The sequence below is a fragment of the Pseudorca crassidens genome, chromosome 2, assembly GCF_039906515.1.
Source record: "Pseudorca crassidens isolate mPseCra1 chromosome 2, mPseCra1.hap1, whole genome shotgun sequence".
Lineage (NCBI taxonomy): Eukaryota > Metazoa > Chordata > Mammalia > Artiodactyla > Delphinidae > Pseudorca > Pseudorca crassidens.
The window spans coordinates 101,684,642-101,707,070 of NC_090297.1; the positions used below are offsets into that span (position 1 = coordinate 101,684,642).

A 22,429-nucleotide genomic window follows, 5' to 3' on the forward strand; every position below is an offset into this window, starting at 1 on the left:
ATGAATCTTAAAATTATTGTGCAGAGTGAAGGAAGCTGGTGAAAAAGGAATACAGATGATATGATTACATTTGTGTAAAATTCTAGAAGGTGAACTTGAATCTATAGTGACAGAAAAATTGGAAATGGGCTGGGGACAAGGGTGGATGGAGGAATGAATTAGAAAGAGACACAAGGAAACTTCTGGGAGTAGTAGATGTGTTTGTTGTCTTGGTTGTGGTGTACACACATGTCAAAATGGATAAAATTTTACACTTTAAACATTTGTAGTTTATTATCTTTCCATTACACCCTTAAAATATTTTTTAAAGACATGTGACTATGTCTACATGTTCTTATGGAGTGATTTCCAGGATATATTAAATGAAAACACAATATGAAAAGAAGTACATATAACATGCCACTGTTTAAGAAATTGAAAGATATGATATCTCTCTATCCATATTTTGCTTATATATATATCTTTGCTTATATATATATATTTTCTTATATAAAAAAGAGAAGGATAAACCATAAAAACAAGTTTTCTGTAGGGAGAGGGAGGAAATATAGTAGAGGCAATGATGGGACTATAAAGCTGATTCTTTAAATATACCTAATTCTGGGCTTCCCTGGTGGCGCAGTGGTTAAGAATCCACCTGCCAATGCAGGAGACGTGGGTTCGATCCCTGATCCGGGAAGATCCCATATGCCGCAGAGCAACTGGGCCCATTGTGCCACAACTACTGAGCCCACATGCCACAGCTACTGAAGCCCACGTGCTTAGAGCCCGTGCTCAGCAACAAGAGAAGCCACTGAAATGAGAAGCCCGCACACCACAACGAAGAGTAGCCCCCGCTCACCACAGCTAGAGAAAACCCGCGTGCTGCAACGAAGACCCAACGCAGCCAAAAGTAAATAAATAAAATAAATAAATTTATTTAAAAATATATATATATACACCTAATTCTATAGATATGCTTTTTGAAACATGTAAATAGTCTGCATAATTCTAAAACAAAATTAAATTTAAAGAAGCAATTCTGGAAAATTGAAAGCAAAATGAAATAAATGATTCCCAACTATAAATCCAGTTGGTGGTGTTACCATTCAGAGAGAAACTATTTCAAGTAATTTTAAAATACAATAAATATGACTATGCATCTCTAGTGGTATATAACCTAAGACAAAAAGAATTACCAGAGGGGAATCTTTGAAACCATCTTTGCAGTTATCTATTCACTTTCTGAATCCTCCTCTTTACCCGTTTAATGACTTTCAAATGTAAGAGGCTAAAACATCCCCGTGCCCCGATCCCTTTAATTTTATGCAGGAACGCCCCATACATTGGAGACACATTCTGGTTTCTCCTGGCTGCACCGTTCACTCTGGTATGGGTCAGAAAGATGAGCAGCAGGTTTGGAAGCCTGGTGGATCCCCACTCAAATCTCACCTCCTGCTCTGGGAAGAGAGTAGAACTCCAGGCAGCATTGTTAGATCTACAGTTCAGATCACCATACTTTGCCTCTTAATTTCCTTGAAACTGATTCTCTTTAACCTTTCTTTAATCTTTCCCGATTTGGATCCCAGGATGTGGCTTCCTCCTTTTTTTTGTTCACGCTGTGGGCTTGGCCAGGCTGCACTTCTCTTCATGTTTATCAACAGCTGAGAATATCATCACCTGTGCTTATACAGTCGATACCGGTACTAATCGGCAAGGCTTCTGGACTAGTGTTTGTATTGCAGGGGGAGGGGAGGGGAGAGGGCCACGAAGACACTAAGTTGCTGCACACTGCTGCGTTTGGGTAAGAAAGCCTGGGTGGGGTGGGGCAAGTGGTGGAAGAGAAGGGTTTCCAAACAGCAGCCTGTTACATACCACCTTGAGATTATTTCCTCCTTTTAAAATCATAATTATTATGTGAATGTTTTCACGTGTTAACTGTGCCTTTCCTCCAAGGAGCTGGAGACTGGCCCCTTCTGCAAAACCCATTGTGCTTTGCTTCCAGAGGCCATCTCCTATAGTGTCACCACCTCTTTGAGGGGCACACCTCCAAGAGATAGAGATCGTCCAATAGAAGAGAAAACCTGATAAAAATTCCCCTGTCCTTTGTACTAGAAAATAATTTTAGCATCACACTCTGTCCATCTGGACATCATTAATATTGTCAACCACTCCCTTCAGTAGCTTTTAATGTCTAAATAATTACTCCCTGTGGCCAGAATCCGACATGATGTCACTCCCCTCCTGATTTGCATTTCATAGATAACAGACAGCTTGGGAATTACAGGAGGCTTTGTGAGCTGTTCTGAAACCCTAACACTCCCACCATCACCTCAATCACATCACGTCCCCTCCTCTAAATCTGTCACCCAACGGTGCAACCTTCCCCCAGTCAATTACCCTTTTCCTTCCGTTACATCATCACTGGTTCTGTCTATACCAAGCTCATCATCCTGATTGATAACTGGAAACAGAGTTGACTAATCGGGACATTTCAATGCTTTGCTTGATGCGGGCATCCTTGACAGGAATTTTGCCTTTTCATTCCTGTGTGTGAGAACACCTCCTCCCAATACATTCATCACTTTTTCACTTGGTAGTTGCACCTCTTTTCAGACACACAGCTGCCCACCCAGGGAGAGCCTAATGTCTGGGCACAGGCTCCTCTAGTCTCCTCCTGGGTGTCTTCCAGGTCATCCTTTTGTCCCCTTTTCCCTCACCCAGATGTGGACAAGCAGAAATGCTTCTCAGGAAGCCAGGTAAGAGTGAGGCCAGGAGGTGGGCTGTCAGGAAACAGAAAGTTGTTCTCTTTTTGAATATTTACTTGTTTTCCTTTTTACCTCTTTTCACATTTTTTCCCTTTAATTTCTCCTTTTCTTCCTCCATCTCTTGGCCTCCCTCTTCCCAGTTAGTTATTTTCCTCCTCCACGTCTAGGTTCGGTCTTTGTGTACACAATAGCAAGCATCTGGGTGTACGGTGCGAACATGCTGTCAAATACGCAGATGTTTCCAAACATCTGGGCAGTTTGGCACCCCGCAGCAACAACAGCTGGATACTGGAATTAATTTCTTACTTTTCAGTCATCACCTGACATCGGATGGACAGGGTCTTACCAGCCACAACCTGAGCACAGCCCATTATCTGCGAGCAATTCTTTTCTCCTCTCAGGGAATTATCTCTGTCAATCATTTCATTGTTGAAGAAAAGGGGAAGAAACGTGTCTCTTCTTGGGCCTGCAGTACATCATCACTCTATGCCTCAGTTCTTTTCTTATTGAAAGAGCTAGTGGGAGCTGACAATTGCTTTGACCTTTCCCACCCCAGAGGCAGGAAGAAGAAAGGGTAAGACATGTGAAACATGGTTTTCTCCACACAAGTCTGGAGAATTTGACAAGAACTTGTTTCTTATTAGAACCACTCTATCTGGTTTGAGGTTTCCCCCACTCCCCCCATTCTCTCTTGTATTCTTGGTACCACTCTATGAGAGAAAGCAAAATGATGACACTTTATTATTCCTGTCCATGGTGTTTCATGAAAGGCCCACATTATCTGTTTGCATTTTTCTCAGGCAGCTTAGAAAAACATTGCTCTGCCACACTGGGGCCTTCAGGAGAAGGCCCTAGGGTCTCTAGGGGCTGCCCCAGACAGCAAAGTGTTCACATTATCTCTGCTTATCTCTGGCGTCCTCAAAGTGACTTCCAAATGTTAATGAAGCTGCAGGACGTCACGAGGGTAGAATCAGCATTATCTCTCTCTACCACTGCCCCCTCTGGCTCTCTCGCTGCAGGACAAATCCCTGCAGAGGTGCAGTAGCTGTGCCCACCCAGGGCTACAATCACAGAGGTGCATCTGTGTCTACACCTGCAAATTGGTGTGGCTTAATTAGAGAGAGAGAGTGTGTGTGTGTCTCTTTTCAGGAGATTGGGTGGAATAGAGACTCAGCCCCCAAATCAGTGCAGTCAGAAAATATATCAGTCAATTTAGTGAAAACCAGTTCCAGCCTGAGTGTTGGCCAGAGCCGCGTAGACGCGGCCAAAGTGGCCGCAGAGCGCGGCAGATCAGTGAAGAGCCTGGGGTCGCAGGCCCACGCCACATCCCCAGGGTGGCAGTGTCTCCCTGCTCCACATCCCCGGCGCTGGCCAGGCTCCTCAGGAGGCAAGCAGAGTGTCCTCTCCCCTCCCCCGCCTCCCCCTTCCTCCCTCCCTCCCATCACCCGTCCTCTCCCTCCCTCCACCTTCTCCCAGAGGAGGTGACAGACGGGCCTGTAATTTGGTTCCATTCGCTCGACTGGAGCAACACCTGCCCCCCTCCCCTGGGATGCGAGGGTCTCATCCCAAACCATGCAAGCAGCCAAAGACAAATCTGGGCCCACATGCAAATACGACAGCACAGGGGCAGCAGCGCGGCCTGCAGCTCGGCCACTCGCCGCATTCTGCCCACAGACCAAGAACATCAAAGCCCGCTTGAGGTTCCAACCACTAAAAATCATTAGTTTTAAAAAAGTAATCATTAGCGATTGTAGTAAGTAATATCTCCTCCCGCTCACACCACAAGACACTAAAACAAAGTGGCTGCCACTGGAGGTCCTGATAGCTAAGTTCCGAAATAGAGGGACAGGGGAATTGAGATACGTAGATGTGACAGCCCTAGACCCCTGGCGGTCTGTCACACCCACGACACAGTAGATGTTCCGTTCCTGGATGGGCTCATTTTCTTCGTGTAAGTGTTCAGTGCCCACACACAGCCTCCCTAGTAAGAACACTCATTTCTTTTTTCCATTTATTTAGAATTGGACCGGGACGCTAACCACTAGGCTTTTCTGAACATTTTCCAAAGTCTAAAGTGTTGTCAGGATGGTCCCGCTAGAGTGACTCGTTCTGGCTTGTCCTGAGGCTTGATGCAGACCAATAAGGTGCGGCGCTGTCAGTCCCCAATCCTCTACAGCCACACTCAGAACATGCCTTGCCTGTATGCCTTGTCACCTGATCCTCTTCTTTGCGACACTGAGGTCTCTCAACAGGAGAGGACAAGTCCAGGGGCCCAGGCCAATGTCTAGTCCAGGGCCAAGGCTGCTTAGAAGAGAAAATTTGCTCTTTCAATTGCTGTAGTTTTTTATTTTATGATTTTCACAAAAGAGAAACTTTTGTATTTTTTCCTTCTTTTCAAAGTATAAGCTTTTGAATTTTACTGCCCTTCAGCCTTATTTTCCCATGCAAGTCCTTACTAGCAGCATGACCTTGGCCATGTTACTTGACTTCTCTGTCTCCTGGGGTCTTGTCTGTAACTTAGAAATAATAAGAGCCCCTGTCTCACTGAGCTGTCGGAGGGTTAAGTGAGTTAATGGGAAGGCGTAGGGTGAGTGCTAAGTGTTTGCAGTTGTTTTTGATGATATTATTATTAGTCACCGGGCTACTAACTACACGCCAGGGCAGACAGTGTGAGGTCGGTGTGGAGAACGAGCACGGGATTAGTGTCAAAGGCTTCTAGGTGGTTCTGGCGCTGAGAGGGTGTGAGACTGGGTGAGTCACTTAACCCCTCAGAGTGTTGGTCGTACCCCGGTGCCAGGCCTGAGGGACTCACAGATACAGCATGTGTGACAGATTTGTGACCTGAAAGGACGTGCTAGGGGAGCTTGTTACTGTTGTTAGTGGTCCTCAGGCCTTCATAGGTGCTGCTGTCCAGGGGGTCTGGCAGGTCCTCACTCCCGAGTCCCCAGAATGCTTTCTATGCCACGTCAGCCCCTCACCCTAGTTCTTCATCCACAGCTAAAAGAATCCATCTGACTTTTTGTTTCTACATCTTTAAAATCAGCCTAAGTTGTACTCTGGCCATATGTCCACTCTGTCGTGTTCTAGCGATCCCTTCTCCATCACCCTGAGCTGTAGCTAGCCAGCCACCAGCCACCAGCTACCCCAGCACGGCCCACACAGCAGCCGTGAGTGTGGAATGGCTTTCTGTGCCGAAGTGGCCAGTTACGTCCATCCATGATGGGGCAGGGGGAGGGTGGCCAGAGGGGCACTCTTGTCCGATATGTGAGTAAGAGAACATGCCAAAGTTAAGGAGGACAGGGGATGGATTTTTAAAATAGAAGGAAGACTACCGGAGAGACAATCCAACTGGCTGGCGAAAAAAGATAATCAGGAAACATGGGTTAGACCAGCTGTGAAATTCCCCTCAAAAATGTAGGTGCTCACCGACAGTATTCAGGAAATACTATTAATTTTTTTCACTGTAATAATGGCATTTCAGTTTTGTTAAAATAATAAAAGAAAAAGAGTCCCTTAACTTTTAGAGATACTTACTGGTGTATTTATGAATGAAATTGTGTGATGTTTGGGATTTGCTTCAAATCGCCCGAAGTGGTAATGAGGAAGCATGGGTAAGTGTACAAAGAAATGTCAGTTACATTAGAAACCCCTTAGCTAAGAAACCCCTTAGCTTTGGTAGATATTCTTAAATCATCCATAAGAGTGTTTTTTGTTTGTTTATTTTGGTTTTGTTTTTAATGTAGTTGCTCAGAAAGTTCATGCAGATTGATTTTTACTCACCAGGCCCCACTTGACTCGCACCTGAACTAAGGTAACCTCCCCCCTCATCCTCACCTCCCCCTCCAGTGCAGCTCACCTCCCGCTGCTCAGGGGATAAGCCCCAGCCCTCATACTGCTCCACAGAATCGCCTCTCGAGGATTTTCTTTCCTCTCTTGCCCTTCCATCAGTCTGACCCTCTCAGGCAGGCAGACCCCAATGTCCTTTTCCTCCTACTTCTCCCATCCTGATTCCAGGTGATCCTAGGGAGTCTGCCCCTTCTCCTCCATCCACCAAATCTTACCACTTTTCCTGTGATTCAAGAAGCTCATGAAATCTTCCCTACTTTTCTTTCTTTTTTTTTTTAATTGAAGTATAGTTGATTACAATGTTGTGTTAGTTTCAGGTGTACAGCAAAACGATTCAGATTTATATATATATATTTTATTCTTTTTCATATTCTTTTCCATTTTAGGTTATTATAAGATATTGAATATAGTTCTCTGTGCTATACAGTAGGTCCTTGTTGTTTATTTTGTATATAGTAGTGTATATCTGCTAATCCCAAACTTCTAATTTATCCCTCCCTACCTGACCCCCTTTCCCCTTTGGTAACCATAAGTTTGTTTTCTGTCTGTGAGTCTATTTCTGTTGTGTAAATAAGTTCATTTGTATCATTTCTTCAGATTCCACATATAAGTGATGTCATATGGTATTTGTCTTTCTCTGTCTGACTTCACTTAGTATTATAATCTCTAGGTCCGTCCACGATGATCCAAATGGCATTATGAACTCTTCCCTTTTCTTGGTATATTTCTGGAATGATTAGCAAGGAGATGAGGAAGCTCCCTCCTGACCCAGAAATACTTAGCAAAATTCATTAGGAAATTTCAACGATTTCTCTCTTCATTACCTCAAAAATAATTTAACTATTTAACTTTTGAAAAAGTTATCTGCCATAAGAGCTAATACAGAAAATGCTATTGAGATCTGAAGGTGCACTGGATATGTTCTAAGTGATTTACGTGAATTAACTTAATTAATCCTCCTAATAAAGCTACAGGGTAGGTACTACTATCACCCCCGCCCCCCATTTTACAGGTGAGAAACCTGAGGCACAGAATTAAGTAATTTTTCAAGGCCACAGCTAGTTAGTAGGAGATCCGGAGTTCACAGCATTAAGTGCGATGGGAAAAAACAAGATGATAAAAGAAAAGGCATTGGCCGGGCCTCCCACATGGAGTGGAGTGGGATTCTCAGACCTGCACGTAACTTTAGATGCGTATGTTTATGGTCTATTCCGTGGATTCCTATTTACTTACCTATGATGTTTTCTGTTTTATAGGACTGGGATTATTACCGTCTGACTTTCTGTAGAGTTAATCATGTGTCATATGCAGATGAATACAGTTGGTAGAGACCACAAATCATGAATACATAAATGAATTATGAATGGATTATTATTTTTAGCTTCTCTCATACAGCTTCCTATGCATACTATAAATACAAAGTTAATAATAATCGTTCACATTTATCAAGCACTTACTATGTTCTTCCTGCTCTGGAAACACTCTGCCTTATCCCATGGAAGCCTCACAGCAGCATTTGAGAAAGGTGCATGCATTGTCCCATCCCACACATTTGAAAAGGAAGGAAATACAGTCACATGTTCAACATCATACTTTTTTTTTTTTTTTTTTTTTGGTGGTACGCGGGCCTCTCACTGTTGTGGCCTCTCCCGTTGCGGAGCCCAGGCTCCGGACGCGCAGGCTCAGCGGCCATGGCTCACGGGCCCAGCCACTCCGTGGCATGTGGGATCCTCCCGGACCGGGGCACGAACCCGTGTCCTCTGCATCGGCAGGAGGACTCTCAACCACTGCGCCACCAGGGAAGCCCAACATCATACATTTAGAGTAAGTTGGAGCCAGGGTCTGAACCTGGCCCCAGAGTTTTAGGTCTCAAACACAGGGATGGGAGAAAGATAAGTTCTGGCATAATGACAATTGTACCTGGGATTCAGAGAGCAGAGCAGCTCACGCTGCCCAAAGAAATTGAGGAAAGTTTTGTAAAGTGGTTACACTTGAGTTGGGTGACAATGGCGTCATCGGAATTTTCTGGGCAAAAATAAAGTTGGAGGAGAGCATTCTAGGCAGAGAGAAAACAAGTAGAGGTTATAAAGGACAGGCATCTCCAGGGAAGTGAGGAAATCTGAATTTGGCAGGAACACTTAACTTCAGGGAAAGTGGCTGAAGGTGATGCTAGAGAGGATCTGAAACAAGGTTGTGAAAGATTTCTGTGCCCAGAGAAAGAATTGGAGTTTTATTTTTTTATAGGCATTGAAGAGTCAAGAAAAATGTCCAGGCAAGGGATGGTGTGCAGTGTGAGGATGGGCCTTGATGTGCAGAGGCGTGTGGATGGGGGAGGCTGAGGAGTCAGGCTCACCCGTGTGGTGGTGAAGAGTAGTACCATGGACAGTGTCAGCGCCAGACTCCTGCAGGAGGGGCTGATTCAGGACTGCCACTAGCCCGCAGTGTCTTCCCAAGAGTTTAGCCCCAAGTCAGGGCACATGCTTGACCCGGCAAGCGGAACAGAGGCTCAGTCGTAGCCTCCACGTGGACCCTTGGTTTGGTAGCTGGTGCGTGCACTGCAGATCCTGCACTCCTTTGGTATGTCTGATCTGAAGCTTCCCCTGATCACATGGGTGGAGAGATGGGGTGCAGGAGCTAAGGGTGGGGGTATGTGCATGGCCCCGCCGTCCCTCTGGCAAAGGAAAGCCATGGAGTATGATGGGTAAGAGCAGGGGTTTTGATGAACTGACAAACATGACTTTGTGACCCTGGGCAAGTTATTTTATTTCTCTAAGCCTCAAGCTCCTCATATGTTAAATGGAGACAAAAGTACCTACTGCATTGGGCTGTTGTGAGTTAAATGAGATCATGCCTGCAAAGCACTTAACTCGGTAAGCACATAGTATACACTCAATACATGTTAGCTATTAATATTTCTACCACTACCAGTACTGAATGAGATAGCCCTTCTAAGCCCAGAAAAAGTGTATCAGCTGTGCACACGTTCACATTAGCTGTCCCCACTCCCCTAACTCCTGCTGCCCTGAACCTCCATGGGAGGAAGACAGGCATCCAGAAACAGACAGCAGCGATGGGAACTGGATAAATCCCAGTGTTACAGAGGTCGGCTCTGTCTACTAACCTCATCATAGCATCAGGCGATGCTTGTTCAAGGGGCAGGGCCACTGGAGGAAGCCCCAGGAACAGGGTTCATGTGGGAAGCAGGCATTCCCGGCCCCAGCCCTCCACCTCCACTCAGCCTCATTTTTTCTGTACCCATTTCCCCTGACCTCAGGCTGCTCTTCCTTTCCCGTTGCATCCCACCACCCACGCCCTCTGCCGCTGCTCCTCCCGTTCTCTTCCCCATGCAAGGGAAGGGTTTTTTGTTTGGGGTTTTTTTGCCCAGAGCTTTTTTTTTTTTTTTGCTGTACACGGGCCTCTCACTGTTGTGGCCTCTCCCGTTGCGGAGCACAGGCTCCAGACGCGCAGGCTCAGCGGCCATGGCCCAGGGGCCCAGCCGCTCCGCGTTATGTGGGATCTTCCCGGACCGGGACACGAACGAACCCGCGTCCCCTGGATCGGCAGGCGGACTCTCAACCACTGCGCCACCAGGAAAGCCCTTGCCCAGAGCCTTTGCCCCTTTTCTCTGGATGTCTCCGAACAGTGGCAGATGTGAGGGGACATTTGGGCATAGAAATATGCAGCCCAGGTGTCCTTATCAGCTGGGCCAGGTGGGGCTGAGTTTTCTGGGGAGCAGCAATGCCCTGGTGAGTTGCTGGGCAGTGGGGACAGAGAGCAAAAGGGGTAAGGAGTAGTTGGAGGAACTGTGGTCCCAGGTCTGCCTACAGAGGGAGCAAGCTGGGGGTGAAGGGTGAGGCTGCTGCCAGTGGGGAATGGTGAGTGATCCCCAAGAGCTGTGTTGGTGGGCTGAGCACAGGTCAGGTTAACAGGATGCTAGAAGAAAGGGCACGAGGGGCAGCAATTGTGGAGGCTGCTGGTTAGGCAGAGCTAGGTGGCTACTCAGAGGTTTCCTCCTCAGAGAGGCCTTTCCTGACAGCTCTATCTAAAATAATACCCTCCACCAGCACCCTCAGCTGCCATTCTCTATTTCCTTACCTTGCTTTATTTTTCTTCGTAGCCTTGAGCAATACCTGAAGTTAACTATTATTTATTGTCGTCAGTGTACTGCTCTTCTCCAGTAGACTTTGTCTCATCTGTTGCTCTATTTTCAGCACCTAGAACAATGCCTGGTACACAGTAGGTCCTCAATAACTATTTGCTGAATGTCAGACTGAGTGATCGCCATCATCATTATTCGGAGAAGACTCTACTCCCTTACGTATGGCTGAGTACTCAGAGTCCCTGCCACGTGCTAGGGAGCAGCCAGTCACCCTCTGGTCCAGCAGAGCGCCACAGTGTTGCCCTTCTTTTGGGGGGCTGCTCACAGGCCTCGGATTTGAAGTGACATTGCAAAGATCCTCTCCTGAGATCCCGTGGGCTGTGTACCTGGGAAGGGATGTTGCCCTTTGTCCACGTCTGCCCTACGTCCAACTCCAAGGGCAAGGGACTTAGTCTAGAGAGGGGAGTTAATAGGCTCCTCCTAGGTGTCAGAGGGAGGACTGTGTTGGTCAGTTGGAAGTTGGGCTCATAAACCAGAAAAGGGAGGCTAGATGTTGACTTCGTTTCCTTGGCAAAGGAGCAGGGCCGATTTCTCTGCCCTACAACAGAGAAGTGCTATTAGGACGCGGAGTAGCTACCTCACCACACTCCTTGAGGTGGGAAGGGAGACCTGCAAACACTCAGTCCAAAGGTAGTGTGTGTGCAGGCCAAGCAACTAACCACTGCTGCAGGGACCACAACTTGGTCCAGATACAAGGCCAAAGAAGTCACCATTATTTTTCATGTCCTAGGAAGTGCTCTCCTCAGCTGAAGAAGAGAATGAAGTCTCCCTGATCAGGTATCTGTGAACCTGACTACAAGAAAAAGTGAAAAATTCTCAGAATCCCAGATATTTTATAGCTATAAAACCAAGCATCCACACAGTTGCGTTTTTTACTTTGCAACCAGAGATGTGGTGTGATATGGACTCACAGTTGATAATATTCTCTCTATGTGTGTGTACATATACACATATAGATAGTCTTTAAGTTATTTGTGTCTTCTGCTTATAGACAGAGTACTCCACATTTTTATATTAAGTATAGGCTTTTGTAGATAACATTCTTCATATCTCCAGGTTGGTCCAGGGTTTAGTTGTCTTTTCTTGCTCGCAGATATCATGTCCTAAATCTATGTCCTGATGAGATGTCCGAGTGCTATAGTACAATAGTGAAATGCACCTTGTTCTTAATAAGTGCCATGAGGACTTAAGAGTCATCATCTTGGGGTCTTCTCATTTTCATTAAGTAGCCATGGGACTTAGTGCAGGGCATATAAACTCTTTGGACCCCAGTTTCCCAACTCTAATTTGAAGAGATTGGGTTAGTTACTGAATTTGCTTTTAAAGCAAAAGAATCTATGATTCAAGCAATGTTTTTATATAAACACTGATAATCTTTTTTCTTCATTGAGAGAAACATGATTTCTGTCACCATCATATGTGGGGCATCTATTTATAGACTGATCAGCGTCCAACTTTAGGAAGAGCATCAAATATCTCAGTACATGTCAAGATTTGGTTTTGTTTTTGCTGTTTTCTAATTTTAGCTCCTTTCTGAGGAATTGAGTCCATTAAGATATTTCTTGCTCAGCCAGTATGTTCATTATTTTTAGACAGTATGCTTAAAATAAAGGAGATGACTTTATTTGATACCTTTATTTATATGCAAAACAGCGCACCATTCATGAGATATGAAAAACTCGTCAGATAGAAACCAGATTATATCTATTTTCACTACAAAATATTGCATTATATAAAGCAACAGAGACACAAAAAAACCCTGAAAAAGACTAAATTCTTTGGATAGCAGATGTGGGTTTTTTTTTTCCCTTGTCTCTAAAATACACTCCTTGTTTTAAGAGTTTCACAGCTGAGAACATGAAACATTTTCAGGTTATAGACTTTTCTTTTTGGTTGTCACAGAGGAAAGTAGTTCTGAATTCTTTTTTTTTTAGGAAAATAACTTAATTTCCTAAAATCATCCCACACACAAACATCACACACACACAAAGAAGCTACTCTCCTTATAAACGGTTTGCAAAGTACTTTTCAGACATAACTACAGATAAGGATAACAACACTTACTTTTTTTAAAAAACTATAACAGTGAAGTGCTAGTGTTGCTGATCTCACAACAAAAGAACCTTTCAGGAACAAACATCTTAATATATAAAATATGCTTAGAAACAGGGAGATGTGGGAAATTTGTTATACAAGTGCAATATAATTAGAGCAAAAAGAAAGACCACAGTATAATCTCAACAAACACGTAAAAAGTTAGACATAATTATTCCACAGGAGAAAGTGTAAACACTTGACTATAAATAAATTGGCACAGAGTGTCCAAAGAAAAATTATCACCACTCTGAAAAATAAGTGTCTTGAAAAAAATACTCTACTCGTTCTAACATAAATAAAAATAGGTTGTCTTTTCTAACTGCACCTATGGGTCCACATGTTTAAGGTCACAAATAGATGCTTTTGGATATATAAAGGGGCACTTCGCCTGAAAAAGCAATCAGATATTAAATTTTCCATTTAAATATGGATATTCCTGTCTACATTAGCGTCAGACCTTGGGGTTTAAAAATCTCACCAAACTCAAATCTTCCCACAATATCTGTTTGTTCTCAATGTATCTTTTTAACCTTACCATATGTTCTAGGCTTGTCTGTTTTACTTGGATTCTAATATAATCTTTCTTTTCACAACGGATCAGAAAGTTTCCTGTTCCACCTTTCTGTGTCTTGAATCTCTGCCCTGGAGGAGATTCCCTCCCCTCCCCTCATGATGTTTGGTGATTTGTCAGTTAGAAAAAATCCAGATAGTCTAAAGTTAGAAGCCCAGACTCTGAGCTTCTGCCCTCATTCTTTCAAAACATGAAGATCTGTGGGAGATGAATGTAGGAGAACTCAGTCTCCAGTGAGCTAAAGCAACAACCCCTAAAGGGATCCTAACACGTGGAGGGGAGGCCTGGAGGCCACTCATCTCGGTGCCTCCAGGAGGTTCGCCTTGCCTGGAAAATGCTCCCTACAAGCCCCAGGGCTCGCCAGACAACCCCACCCTTCTGGAGTCGGAAACCTTCCAGAGTCGCCCTGCCGACCGGAGAGAACACGGTGCGAGCCTCCTACCCGGTCCAAGGTCGTGGCGGCGGCCGTCCCGCTGCGCCACCGCTTCCTCCTCCATCGCCGCGGCGGCCGCCCGGGTTGGCCGCGTTTCACCCACTCCCGGCCAGGCGGCCCCGCGCCGCGACCCCGGCCCTACACATCCAGGACGTGGTTGAGATAGGAGATGTAGCAGATGGCCAGGCGCAGGATCTCGATCTTGGACAGCTTCTTGTCCGGGGGCAGCGTGGGCAGCAGTTTGCGGAGCTCGGCGAAGGCCAGGTTGAAGGCCTCCACGCGGATGCGCTCGCGGGTGGCGTGGGCCGAGCGGTACTTGGCCGTGGCTCGCCGGCGGCGGCGCTTCTCCTCGCGGCTCAGCTGCTGCGGGTGCGGGTAGAGCGCGGCCCGGCTGCCGCCCTTGCCGTCGCCTTCGGCCTCCTCCACCGGCTCCAGGTCCGACACGCTGCCCAGCACCTTGGCGTCCGCGCCACCCAGCGACTCCGGGTCCGAGGGCGCCGAACTGGGGTGGTCCGAGTCGGCGGCTTGGTCTGGACTCAGCATCATTTTGGAAACTGAGGGGGAGTCAGAAAAGCGATCAATAAAAGGAATGGGGGTCTTCTGATAGGAGCGAGAGCGGGCGAGGGCCTAGCCTGCCGGGCCTCCGCGCGGCCCGGGCCGCCTCCCCAAGGCAGGACGGCGAGCTCCGAGGAGCGGACCCCGCGGGGAGGGAGCGCGCCGAGGCAGGCAGGCCCGAGAGCCGAGCCCTGCGCCACCGCCCGGCTCGGGAGCCAGCGAGGCCTCTCCTTGGCCCAGGCCGCATCCTGGACCTGACACCGAGGCCTGCAGGAGACCCACACTGGCCTGCGGGCCTGCTCCGGGGAACGACCGCAGGCCTGCGAGGCCGCTCCTGGGTTTTGTGCTTCCTTCGGCTAAATACAACTCGGCCATTCCGCCTCCCTTACTTCTTCTCCGACCCTGACAAACGAATGAATCCGAACGACGAATCCATCTGGGGTTTGCGGGGGGGCGCGGAGACGCGGAGCGCGCTTCCCGCCCCGAGGGCCTGGGGCGAAGCAGCCGGAGAACTGGGTGCCCGCGGGCTGCGCGCGGGTCTGGGGCGCGGGGCGGCCGGGACTCCAGAGGAACCCAGCCCCGAGCGCGGACGGAGAGCAGGCGTCCCGGAGCGGGAAGGCTTCCCCGTACCCCTCGCGCTTCTCCGAAATAATAGATGACTAAACAAACGTGGAGGCTCCTTTCAACAGCAAATGGACTCTCATGCCCTCGCAGGCTCCCGAAGCACCATCTGTCACGCAGACAGCCACACACATCGGGGACCTAGGGACACGGCGACGTGGGATAAGACAATGCTCCCGCAGTCTGCCGACCACCTCCCGGGAATCTGTCGGCGGCCGGGTGGCTGCGGAAGGAGAGGCTGGGGAGGGAAGGGAAGGGCCGGGGAAAGGCGGGAGCCGCGCCTGCTGCCCCGGCCCGAGCTGCATCCCCGCCCGCAAAGTTTGGTGCTCTGGGGCCCAGAGTCGGGAGCCCTCAGCTGTCCCCGGGCGGCCTGGCCGAGGCCGAGGTAGCCCGTCCTCAGCCTTTCTCTAAGGATGCGATCCTAGAAAGGCCTCCTTGCCCGGCTCCTCCCGGACGCCTGGAGGACCAGCCCCGATCGCGCCCATCCGGGGAGGGGGCCGCTCCCAGCCGTGGGGCTTCGAGGAAATTCGGGCTTCGAGAAAGGGTCCGGCAGGCGGGGAGGCACCTGCGGGGGCTAAGCGCACCGATCGCGGGCACCGGGAGGGAGGACCAGGCTGCGAGCCACCGGCCCTAGTGTGCCGCTGGAGGGATGCTCGCTGGAAGAGAGATCGAGTCGGCGACGTGCGGCAGCGTTTGCTCCTAGACAAAAGCGGGGGCTGTGCTCTCCGCTCCCAGCACCGCACTTGCTTAGGAGCGAATTTGGCTCCAAGGCAGCTTTCATTTCCCTGTGAGGAAAACAAGTCCTCTAAGGCAAAATAAAAACAAACGCTCCAAGTGAAATACATGTGACTCCCTGTGGGCTTTTCACGGATACGTTTGTAAGTAGAACAACTTGCATCTACACCTTCGCCTTGAAAGCGTATAAATAAATAGGCGAGTAATGGAAAATCACAATAAATCACAACATAGTTGTAGTTCGGATAAAAAGTTCCCGGCTTGCCCTCGAAGCATGATAAATTCTTCTCCAGATATCTTTTTAAAATATTCGTAAATAGCATGTCGTGTATGCATTTTGTTTTTTTCAGCCATTCACTGAAACACATCTATAAATGCGATATGAATCATCTAACTTAGTTCCAAGCTGGAAAAAAAATCATTTAAAGGAGGCTTACCTTGTAAAAGCCTTTTCGATAATCTTTTCTCCAATCTTTTAGAGTTAAAATCCCAGGGACTAGCAGGGAGAAATTCCGAAATATATTAGAAGCAGCAAATATTTATTACATTCAAAAATGAAAAAGCAGCTGTCATCTCGCTGGTGTCCACAGCGAGGGACGATAATATCTCAGGATGTGGACGATATGAATGATTGTTCACTTAGTTGATAGATCAAAAACGGCTTTTCCTTTTAATTGTTCTCAAACATTTCGGGAAATTCGTTGTTGATTTTTTTTAAAACGATGTGTTGAAAAGTCTCGTGCCTCTTTTCCTCTTCTAGGTCTCTATAAATAACAAAAGAGATGCAGAGATAAACACAATCACATCAAAGGGCTGATTCCTCCACTTTCTAATAGCGGAAGAATCAATAAGAAAGATGGTTAAGATAAGATTCCGCTCCTGTAGAACGCCTTTCCTTCCCTTAATACGACTGAGCAGAAACTGGGAAGTGCAAGGCAGAGATGCAATCTTGCTCAGAAGTAATTTTTTTTTTTTTTTTTTGAGATAAGGCTTTGTTCAGCTAATGTCTCCCCAGTTCTCAGGAACACAATACTGTAACTCGGGGCTTAGCTTGCCTCTTCCTCTTCCCTCATTTACTTGTATGTTGTATAAACAGACACATATTTCCAGTTTCAAAGTCTTTCAAGGCTTGGTTACATCTCCCACCCCCACCCCCTCCTTTCTTTACCTTGTAGCAAAATATATATAGTCAGTGGCTTGGAGATGTTTGGAGAAAGGTTGGTGAAAAGTGAACGTCTCCCGGAGGAACAGTGACAGGGAAGCGGAGAAAGACGCGAGAGGGTGGGAGAGCCAGAGCAAAGAGGCAGAGATGAGTGTGTGGCTTCTTGGCTCTCCTGGTACCAATTGATTCAGCCTGGAGATGGTGGAAGAGATAAAGGCTTAAGAAGGGGGATGGAATTTTTTTCCCTAAATTGATATTTAATGGGAAATTCTATTGGACAGAAACCTGGACATGAGTCACTTAATTGGACTTGACATCTGTCACAGTGTGGGAGTTTTCACAGCCCAAATATTTTAGCAGATCAGATTCCCACTGAATCTGTGCCATAAAATATAACAGTTGAAAGCAGTCCATGATAGAAACCTTAGCCTCTAATCAGAAGCTCTAGCCATAATCAGGTTTTTCTCTTTTTCAGATTATTGATGCAATATTTAAGTGCAAATAAACAACATATTGACTATGGAAAAATTCTCCTGGCACATTATAAAACCAATATCTTCCCTTAAAGTTTAGGATAATGCTTGTGTCCAGAACATGGAAATATATACTATATATGGTGCTACAATAAATATATTCAGATATGCAACAGCTAACATTTATTTGTAATCATTTACATTTTAAAAGACATTTCAACAAGGCTTGATTAAGCATATTCATATTTTTGAGAGATATCCTGCCACTGGACTAATTTTCCCATATATGATAAGAACCTTTCAATAGATTAAGTCATTGCTGAAATTGAGAACAGAATCCAGGTATTGTAATTTCAAGGATCAATATATGAGACCGTTCTACTTTTCTGAATATGTTTGTTTTTCTCTTCACCCACTCATTCATTAAACTTAAAATATGGCATGCTACATGTGTTTTATTGCAGTTCATTCTTGCTTATCTTAACATGCGAATATTTAGCTGTGTGGCAGTGCATTGGGCCAGGACATAAACACTCACAAATCATCAGTGTATTCCAGCACATAATACCTTTGCCTTACATGACCCCACAGCCCTGAATTTATATGCCTTATGACAAAAGGGAAAATCTAGTTCAACTATTGGGCCACTTTATAGAGATACTGTTAGTCACCATCAATTGCATATTATTTGTAATCATTTTAGCTTTTTTGATTGTGCAAGTTTAAAAGAAATAAAAGAGTATTGCAGCCTTACCCCCCAACCTCCCCAGTCCCTGAGGTAGCACTTGTGGAGAGAAAAGTCCTCGCTTTCCCTCCTTGATCAATTTTGCCTTAAAAATGGGTTTTATCATCAGGGGAGGGGGTTGACCAGCTCGCCCCTAGGAGTGACACTCTGGTTTCCTCATGGCTGTCACCATTCCTGTTTGCCTTTGCACGCATTTGTCATCCTGTGGAAGAGTCCTGGACCAGAATGGGGGAGAGCACGGAGTGCCTCCACAGATAATGGGCACCAGCATTTTCCAGCCTTGCCTCTGTCCAGTCCTGGCACAGAAGTATATTTACATATCCCAGGACATTTAAGTGAAGGCAGAAGCCAGCCACATTTGGATGGCAAGGGAAACAGGTGAGTGTATGAACTCTCAAGATAGTGAAGATGAAGGGAGAGGGGAGGTTTTCCCAGTCTGGCTAGGAGCAGTCAACGCTAAGCATTCACACATAGCCAGAAGCATACAAACAGATATACACCCACAGGTACTTGTACTCTTCACCCCCAATTACACGAGATGGTGGGCTCTATTAGACCACTACACATTCAGACTGACAGATTGAAAACCTGGTGGGTCTAATCACCATAGCTCACGAGGCAACTGGTAGAGTGGCAAGCAACTGGTTACCCCGGTGTTAGGGGGAGGAAGGAGAAATGGGGAGACCATCCAGGGCAGGGCAGATTCCGCTATGGCGTGTGTGAATCCAAGCACACTTTCTTTTACGTTCAGGCTTTCTGCTTTCACACTTAACAGGCTGCATGTGCATAAATTAACCCATGAGTAAGACCATGTAAACAGGTACACACTCAGATCCACCTAGACACATGGTCATGGTCACAAACATGGGTTCACACTCGCACACACGCATTCTTTCTTCCAGGAAAGGCCCCACCCTTGCCTTTTCTAAGACCTCCCCAGCACAGATGGTCCCTCCTTCTGTGCTCTTTTCATATCTCCCTTAGAGACTACATTGTGTGCTGTGATTCTTGGTTTCCATACCTTGCTCTCCCACTAGGCTGTGATGCTTCTGGGGAGGACTGTGGCTCGTATCGCTAGCACCCCTGTCCGGGTTTGACATGTTATAAGGACTCAGTACATTTATGGCAAATGACTCCCTGGGTACAGAGGCCCCCAGGATGTTTGTAACACAGAAACACTTCCTCCAAAGGACACCCATGGTTTCAGTTGTACCAGTTTTCTCTCCTATAGTAGTGAGGATAATAATCCTGCCCAACTCACTTCACAGGCTGATTATGAATCTCAATGTATGTGAAAGTATTTTATAAAATACTAAGCACCAGGCAAATAAAGAGATTATGAACTATTACTCCTAATAGTAAATAATATTATTAAGTCAGTGGGGAAGTAGAAAAAGCCAGACTTCCTGACTCTATCATATGCCAGCTGTGTGAACTTAAGTGAGTTACTTAACTTTTCTGGACCTCAGTTTTCTATCTGTAAAATGGGAATAACAAAAGTATGTTATGTTATATATTTTTCCAAAGATGAGCAAGATAATCCGTGTAAAGTGCTTAAACAAATGCCTAGTTTATTTAGTCTTTAGTTTATATATATATATATTTATGTATAATATATTTAAATATATAATATTTAGTCATGCCAAATAAGTGTGGGTTATTAATATTGTTAATAACAGATTCTTATTATTCAATATAAATAAATACATAATGAGAACAGGAAATGTAAATGAAATTACACAAAGTATACACATATCCAGTGTGTGTGTGTGTGTAACTGTGTGTGTATGTATATAAATAGATAGATAGATATGTATATATCTGGCACGTAGCCTAGAGTGAGCACTTTCCATATGTCAAACATAGGTCAAGGGACTTCGCACATATTAACTCATTTATCTTCACCACAAAGCCATGAGGTAGGCCCTGTTGCATACAAGGAAACTGGGACACAGAGAAGTAGTCTATTCAAGGTCCCATGGTTAATAAATTATAAGGCCAAGGTTCAGACTCAGGTGGTCCAAATTCAGAAACTGCAACCACTATGCACTACTGCTTCTATGGTCATGGTTTTCTACGCAAACATACTCCGGCAGAAGAATTACTCGCCAAATGAAATGCATATTTTGAGGGAGAAGTATATATACACACGAAACATATATAAATTACCACATTTTTCATTCAGAGGTGGTCAGAGAGTCACAGTAAGTTTTGAACACTTCCTGTGAGTCTTGTATTGTGCCAGGCACTGTCGGACTACAGAAGCTTTATAATCATTTGTTAATTCAACTAGACAGCTATTTCCAATCTATTTTCTTTAATTTTGCACTCCATCAGTAGAAATGTTCAGCATACATAGCCAGTGTATGCATGTTCATTATTAACAAACTTTATACATGTACTATTGTAGTAGCATATTCTGTAATTATAAAGCATACGCAAAAAGACATTTTAAAAGGGCGATAAACATAAAATTAGCAGTATTTATAAAATAATTTTATTTATTATCATACAAAAACCTCTTAGCAGCACAAGATATTGTTGGTAATATATAGTTTTTTAAAGAGCAATAAGCTTTACTTTACTACAGTTATTGGTTAATCCTTTGAGATAACATGATTTGACGGTCTGGTTTTAAGCTCAATTTATTTATTAATGGTTAATATGGCAGAAAAAGATGTAATACAAAGATTCAAAGATCCAGGGCTTCCCTGGTGGCGCAGTGGTTGAGAGTCCGCCTGCCGATGCAGGGGACACGGGTCTGTGCCCCGGTCCAGGAAGATCCCACATGCCGCGGAGCGGCTGGGCCCGTGAGCCATGGCCGCGGAGCCTGCGCGTCCGGAGCCTATGCTCCGCAACGGGAGAGGCCACAACAGTGAGAGGCCCACGTACCGCAAAAAAAAAAAAAAAAAAAATCCAAATAGAAGATCATCATTGATTGTACTAAATTATGATTCTCATTTTTCTATCTTATCTATCAAATATGCCAAATATTTTTGAAATTTGGTTAGCAATTTTCTTTTAATGTGAATTATTCTTTTTAACAAATGGGTTCAAAGCCCTGACACTCTTTATTTGGAAAAAGTTTTTAACAGTTTGGAAATTTCTATTTCCAAGTGTTTTAAGTGTTCAGATACAAGAGATTTTAATATGTGGCATATTTCCATTATTTCAGTGGCAAAAAATGACGTAACGATAGAAAAATGTCCAAATATTTCTTTTCAAAATGCATTCTCCACAGCACAAACTTCTTTTTTTTTTTAAGTTATCATTTAACTCCTTTAAAAATATATATTTTACTTAAAGAGACACATTGAGCATGAGTTTATTTTTAATCTGCTGGTAGCATGCTATTACAGCCCTTTATCATCAAAGAAAAATAAATTTGGAACGTTAATCTTTCTCTTTAATATTGATTGATTGATTGATTGATTGATTGACTGCCTGGGTCTTAGTTACAGCATGCGGGATCTTTCGTTGCCGGGCACAGACTTCTCTCTAGTTGCCATGCGCTGCCTCCAGAGCACGCGGCTCTGTAGTTGCGGCGTGCAGGTCTCTAGCTGGTGCTAGCCAGCATACCACCTTGTGGGGCAGCAGAATATATGCTCTCTTCTAGTTCTCTATATCGCAAAGATTCACCCATACTTCAAAGGACTCATATTTCTAAAACTAACTACATGGCTACATCCTGTACCCTTCTGTTCCAACCTCCTTATGGAAAATTCTTGCAGTGGAATTATTTAGTGAATCAATTTTGTTTGTGATAGAATCTTTGGCCCCAGACCCTATATTTATTTGAATTAAAGCAGCCATTTTCTCAGTGGTTACACCTCCACAGTTTTTCCATAAATCATTTTTTTATTAAAGATCATTTCAGTTGTAAGTGTATCTTCTCCCATACACTTTACCTTTAACGCCCTCTTAAAAAGAGAAGTTTTTCATGTATTTCATTATTGAAACAGAATCTGTAAAGTACCATGAGCTGAAGCATGTTAGAAATAGCTGCTGTTCTTTCATCCAACTAAATAGCAAACTTCCAACACCATATAAATTGGTCTAATACTTGTTTCTTCACATCTTCAGCAATGTTTCTCAAGCATCTGTCAGTGGGATTTGCTGACAGGGGAATGCACTTTAGTTTGTCACCTTATTGGTTTTGCCATTTCCAGCAGAGTGTTTGGCTTTTGCTATAAAGTAAGAAACCTCAAAAGAGGCTTCTAAACATTTATCATTATATTTAGTGAAATGTTCATAAGTACTAGACCTTGGGCTTCCCTGGTGGCGC

General features: G+C 45.1%; 1 protein-coding gene and 1 long non-coding RNA gene across 2 annotated transcripts in view; both read right to left on the bottom strand.

Annotated features, from left to right (window-relative positions):
* LOC137219197 (uncharacterized) overlaps positions 1-22,429 on the bottom strand; it is a 241,562-nt gene that overhangs the window by 107,518 nt on the left and 111,615 nt on the right. The window lies entirely within an intron of this gene.
* On the bottom strand, positions 12,672-17,482 carry NHLH2 (nescient helix-loop-helix 2). Its single transcript, XM_067727380.1, has 3 exons — positions 16,933-17,482; positions 16,202-16,528; positions 12,672-14,407 (listed from the first exon to the last, which is right to left on the bottom strand). The coding sequence occupies exon 3, from the start codon at positions 14,397-14,399 to the stop codon at positions 13,992-13,994; it is 408 nt and encodes a 135-aa protein (XP_067583481.1). The 5' UTR covers positions 14,400-14,407; positions 16,202-16,528; positions 16,933-17,482; the 3' UTR covers positions 12,672-13,991.

What these genes read in the sequence shown, in the direction of transcription:
- NHLH2 (XM_067727380.1), bottom strand. Translation starts at nt 14,399, where the DNA reads ATGATGCTGAGTCCAGACCAAGCCGCCGACTCGGACCACCCCAGTTCG.